The sequence below is a fragment of the Chondrus crispus genome, genomic scaffold (genome assembly GCF_000350225.1).
Source record: "Chondrus crispus Stackhouse genomic scaffold, scaffold_33, whole genome shotgun sequence".
Classification (NCBI taxonomy): domain Eukaryota; phylum Rhodophyta; class Florideophyceae; order Gigartinales; family Gigartinaceae; genus Chondrus; species Chondrus crispus.
The window spans coordinates 233,408-238,042 of record NW_005179241.1 but is presented as its reverse complement, the minus strand read 5'-3'; the positions used below and the strand labels follow the sequence as shown (position 1 = coordinate 238,042).

General features: G+C 61.0%; 2 protein-coding genes; both read right to left on the bottom strand.

Annotated features, from left to right (window-relative positions):
- Positions 1 to 70, bottom strand: part of CHC_T00009145001 (Protein transport protein Sec24-like) — a 2,918-nt gene extending 2,848 nt beyond the window's left edge. The window contains exon 1 of the mRNA XM_005717792.1: positions 1 to 70. This exon is cut by the window's left edge and continues 2,510 nt beyond it. Coding sequence (XP_005717849.1) covers positions 1 to 70 — 70 coding nt within the window.
- A 2,632-nt stretch (positions 71 to 2,702) lies between these two features.
- CHC_T00005973001 (hypothetical protein) lies at positions 2,703 to 3,843 on the bottom strand. XM_005717791.1 is given in 2 exon segments: positions 2,703 to 2,886; positions 2,887 to 3,843. The coding sequence occupies 1 exon segment, from the start codon at positions 3,841 to 3,843 to the stop codon at positions 2,887 to 2,889; it is 957 nt and encodes a 318-aa protein (XP_005717848.1). The 3' UTR covers positions 2,703 to 2,886.
- Between the last annotated feature and the right edge of the window lie 792 nt (positions 3,844 to 4,635).

The following is a 4,635-nucleotide window of genomic DNA, read 5'->3' as shown; positions in this document are numbered from 1 at the left end:
CGAGGACACCGGGCTGCAGGGGCGGCGCGGGGTAAGCGTGCGGCGGCGGGGCGGGTTGCGGGGGGCGCATCGCGGGGGGAGCGGCAGCCCCTGTCGGTGGCGGGGGGCCTGGTGGCGGCAGTTGAACCGCGCCGTATTGCGGCTGCAGCGGCTGCGCGGGAGGGCGGATCGAAGGGTGCGGGGCGTGGTGCGGCATGGGGGGATGGATCGGATGGGAGGGTTGAAGCGGGGCGTGCGCTGTGCGCGGGGCAGCGGGGATGCTCGGGGCGTACATTGGAGGGCGGGGTTGTTGCGGAGGTTGGGGGCCGGGGGGTGGGGGAGGGGCCGGGCGGGGGGGGTTGTTCTGGTAGAAGCCCCCCATGACGGGAGGGAGACGTAGTTAGGGGGGCGAGGGGGAGTTGGAAGGACTGAAGGGGAGGGGGAACGAATGTTGGTGGAGGGCGGGTTGTAATGGTGGGAGCAAAGAAAGAGGCGACGAGCGCGGATGGGCCGATCGGTAGATTGGGTTCCGGTACAGAAAAAGTGACTGCGGAGCATGTAAGGGCCGGGCTTTACATCTGTAATGCGGAAGGAATTCAGGTCGGGCGGTGTCAGCATGCGTGATTGGCTCTGCGTACAAAGCCAATACCGTTTTTAGATCGAGTAATTGGATCGCGATGACGTTTCGACGTTTCACCCTTTCGACCGGAATTTCTCTCGAAAAGTCTTTTCTCGGCGACGCCTCCTGTTTACATGTGTATAAATATTACTGAAAATTAACACGCGCCCGTTCCGAGCTCCGCCTGTGCGTTTTTTTTCCTTTTTTTTTTTTTCTCGGCGAGGCCTCCAGTCTACCCTTCAAGCGATTTCTACCTGCACACAAAATTTACTGAAAATTGTCACGGGCCTGTTCCGAGCTCCCCCTGTGCGTTCGCTATTGAACGGCAAGCCCAAGACGCTCGCACCAGACACTTGTCCATTCCCCCGCCGTCACACTCCCACAATGCTCCTATCGTCCCGTCTCTGCGAATGTTAGTTAACCTACCATTCTCCACCCGTCCATGTCTTCGCGCCAACCTTTCCCCCCCCCCCCTCCACCCCCCTTTCCCCACTACCATCCCCCTCCATCACCCGACCCGACCCCACCTCTCCCCCAACCTCCCAATGTCCGCCCGTGTCGTCCCCGGCTGGCCCTGGTGGCAGCGTCTCAACCTCATCTTCTTCACCTTCGCCGGCGGCTACACCGGCTTCCATCTGCAGCACCGCTACCACCAATCGCACAAGGAGCATCTCCGCGACCTGGCTCTACCTGCGCTGGAGCGCGATCTCGCCGCGGCCGTGGTGCAGCGGGAGAAGCTTGAGCACCAGCTGCTCACGCTGACCAACGCGTCGCACCCGCTGCTGCCGTCGCCGTCGCCCTAGGCTCTCACAGCGCGTACCGCGCTCTCTCGTACGTCTCCCACGTCGCGCGCGCGCTCTCGCCCGCCCTGGCCCCGTGCACCACCCCCGTGTGCCCCACCACCGCCTCCACCTCCTCCCGCGTTGCCCCCGCGTGCAGTGCGCCGCGCAGGTGGCTCGCCAGCTGCGTCGCCGCGCACACGTCGCCGCACAGCATCGCCACCGCCGCCAGCTCCCGCTCCCGCAGCGTCATCGTCTCCCCGTCCCCGGCCGTGTCCACCGAGAACATCGCCCCGTAGACGTGGGACACGATCCAGGACTCTAACCGAGGGTGGAACGTCGCCAGACGAGATCGCACACGGGAGGTATTGCGCCCGTACACAGTGCTGAAGGTCTCGGAGCCACGTTCATAGAGCCACGATACTCGCACGTCCTCGTTTCTTGGCAGGTTGGGGGAGTCTTCGATAGGAGCGTATGAGCCCACGATGCCCGATGTCTGCAATGCTGCCGCCGAATGCAAGGCTCGGGGAATGCCCACTAGTGGTGCTGCTTGCAGAATGCACAGTTCGTACGCTTTGCCCCGGTGCTTGCCGTCGATGTATTGGAAGGCTCCCACCGCCGCGGAGGCATCGCCGGCGGCCACGTGCCCGGCGGCGAGCAGGATCGTCCGCAGCTGCGTGCTGAGGGTTGATGGCGCGCTCAACTTGGATAGCAAGGGGTAGAGCTTCATCGCGGATCGGGACAAAGCGGGTGGTTGTTTTGATGGCGGCCGTTCATGGATGCTTTTTCATGCCCGTCTCTGCATTGGCGCGCAGGGGTCTTGTTGCGAAGCACGTGACGAGGGTGCGAGGTGACAGCCTGCAAATCAGTTGGAAACCTTTTCTGGGATTAATCAAAATATATTCCCACAGTTATGATGTGATTCATGGCGTGGAAAATGACCGTTTGGGAATTCGAGAGATGAGACAACGAATGCCGTATGTTGCCCTCTGCCTGACCCCCCACGATAGGTTCCCCATGATCTTAGATAAATAATACCCGTATTCGTGTATTGTGAACATCAGTTATGCCCTTGCCATGCCATGCATGTTTTGTCCCCGTCCAGGGCGTCTGCTTCACAGTAAGTACAGTAAGTACACTTGCAGTCGCGAGAGTTTGCACATGCTTCCCACTTACAAACACGTTTGGAAGCAAACTGCAGTCTGTTGCAGAAAATGTTTGGGCCTGTGAACGGCTTCACTCCCGGGCATGCCTCTTCAATTGCCGAGGTGAGGTAAGGCCGACTCTCAAACAACTTGCGGCGGCCATTCCCCAAGTCATTGTACAGACGCACATACATGAAAATAGTTTACTCATACGAAGTGTCTCGAAAATCTAGATCGTTTTGTCCACCACCCCGACACTCGCGGCCCCCCCAGAGACGACCTGTCTCCTCCCAGCTTCTACAGACCCCGGGCAGCGGCGCGTCGGTTCGGGTGGCAAAGTGCTCCCTTAGGTCGGTTAGCAAATCTAATTGTCAACAGCCTGCGGTCCGTGGGGAATCCCTATCGCCCGCGGCACGTGGGCAAAGCTAGTTTGGTGCAGCGCCGTGACGCGCGACACGACCGCGTCGAGCCCATATCGGTACAAAAGGCGGAGGGGATGGAGCAGCTTGTGCGCCAGGCCCGGGTGCATGACGTCCGTGTAGCTGGACACCATGACGCCATCGACGACAAGGTCACCGTGCACGGACGTCGGGGCGTACAGGCCGCGCAGCTGCTGGCGCTTGACGTTAAGCACGAACAGGTCGTACTCGCCGTCCGCGCCGCGTAACCGGTCGCCGGGGCGCACCGAGCGGGCCGTGCGCAGCTTGCCGTCGACGTAGAGATAGTGGCCAGGGGAGAGGCGGAGCGGGGTCTGCGAGCCGGCGTGGTGGATGGAGACAAACTCGGAGACCGGGTGGGGGCTGCGATGGCCGAAAAAGAAGACGTCCGAATGCGAGCCATCGCCGACGGCGACCTTGTCCGCGTACTGCAAGTCCTCCATGCGGACGACCAGGCCATCGGGGCGCGACACGGTGGCGTCCGCGGGGAAGCAGGTGAGCGGGGCCGAGACGTTAACGTTGCTCCTGCCGGCGGGGCACTCGCCCGACGGCTGCGAGACGTTGCACATGCAGTCGAGCGAGATGCAGACGCGCGAGCAGCAGTAGCCGTCGATGAACTCCTGCTCGCGGAACTGGGCGCCGGCGAAGCGCGGCTGAGTGGCGTTGAAGTTCTCGATGTAGACGGTCTCGAAGATGGCGTCGGTGAAGTCGGCCTTGCCGACGATGGTGGTATTGGCGAGGACGCGGCGGTTGATGTAGGTGTTGGAAAAGTCTAGGACGAGCTTCTCCTTAGTGTTGGACTCCATGTTAACCTCGTCCCAGTACAGGTCGAGGATCTGGGAGTTGGAAAAGTCTGCGTTGCGGTTGAAGGTGACGTTGCCCATGAAGAAGCCGTTCCACGTGGTCTCGTCGCACATGACGTTGTCGGAAAAGGTGACGGCCTGGAAGGCGGTGTCGTTGTACTCGCTGCGGTACTTGATCTCCAGCACGTTGCGCTTCCTCTCCGGGACGCTGTGGCACCAAAACTCGTTGATGGTGGAGTCATTGAAGGCGAGATCGGCGGCGGACACGCCCTCGAAGCGAAAAGGGTTGACGACGTTGCTGTCGATGAGGAGCATATCTCTGAGGACGAGGGAGCGGAAGCGCAGGGCGTCATCGCCCGACTTTGTCTTGTGGCTCTCAGAGCGCTGGAACTGACAGTCCTTGAAGGCGACGGTATTAATCTCGCCGAGCTCAAAGGTGGTATCGGCCTGAAACTTGCAGCCCTCAAAGGTGACGTTATTGAACTTGAACTTGCTGAAGGTGATATCGACGGTGTTGTGGAAGGTGCAGTCCTTGAAGAGGACGTTGGACATCTCGAACTCGTCGAAGATCATGGGCTGATCGGTGTAGGAGCCGAAGCGGCAGTCGCGGAACTCGACGTCGTTCCAGTTTGTGCGGGTGAAGTTGGAGGTCTTCTGGTCGGTGTTCTGGAATGCGCAGCCGTCGAAGAGGGTGTCGGAGATGGTGGATTCCGTGAAGGTCCACGCGTGGGTCTCGTCCTTGAACTCGTGCTCCTGGATGCACAGGTTGAAAAAGTTGCCCTCCTTGATGGACGGGTGGTCCGCGGGGCCCTCGCACGTGTCCCACAGAATGTCGGCGACGGCGGCCGCGACCAGCGCGTCCTTCCAAGCACA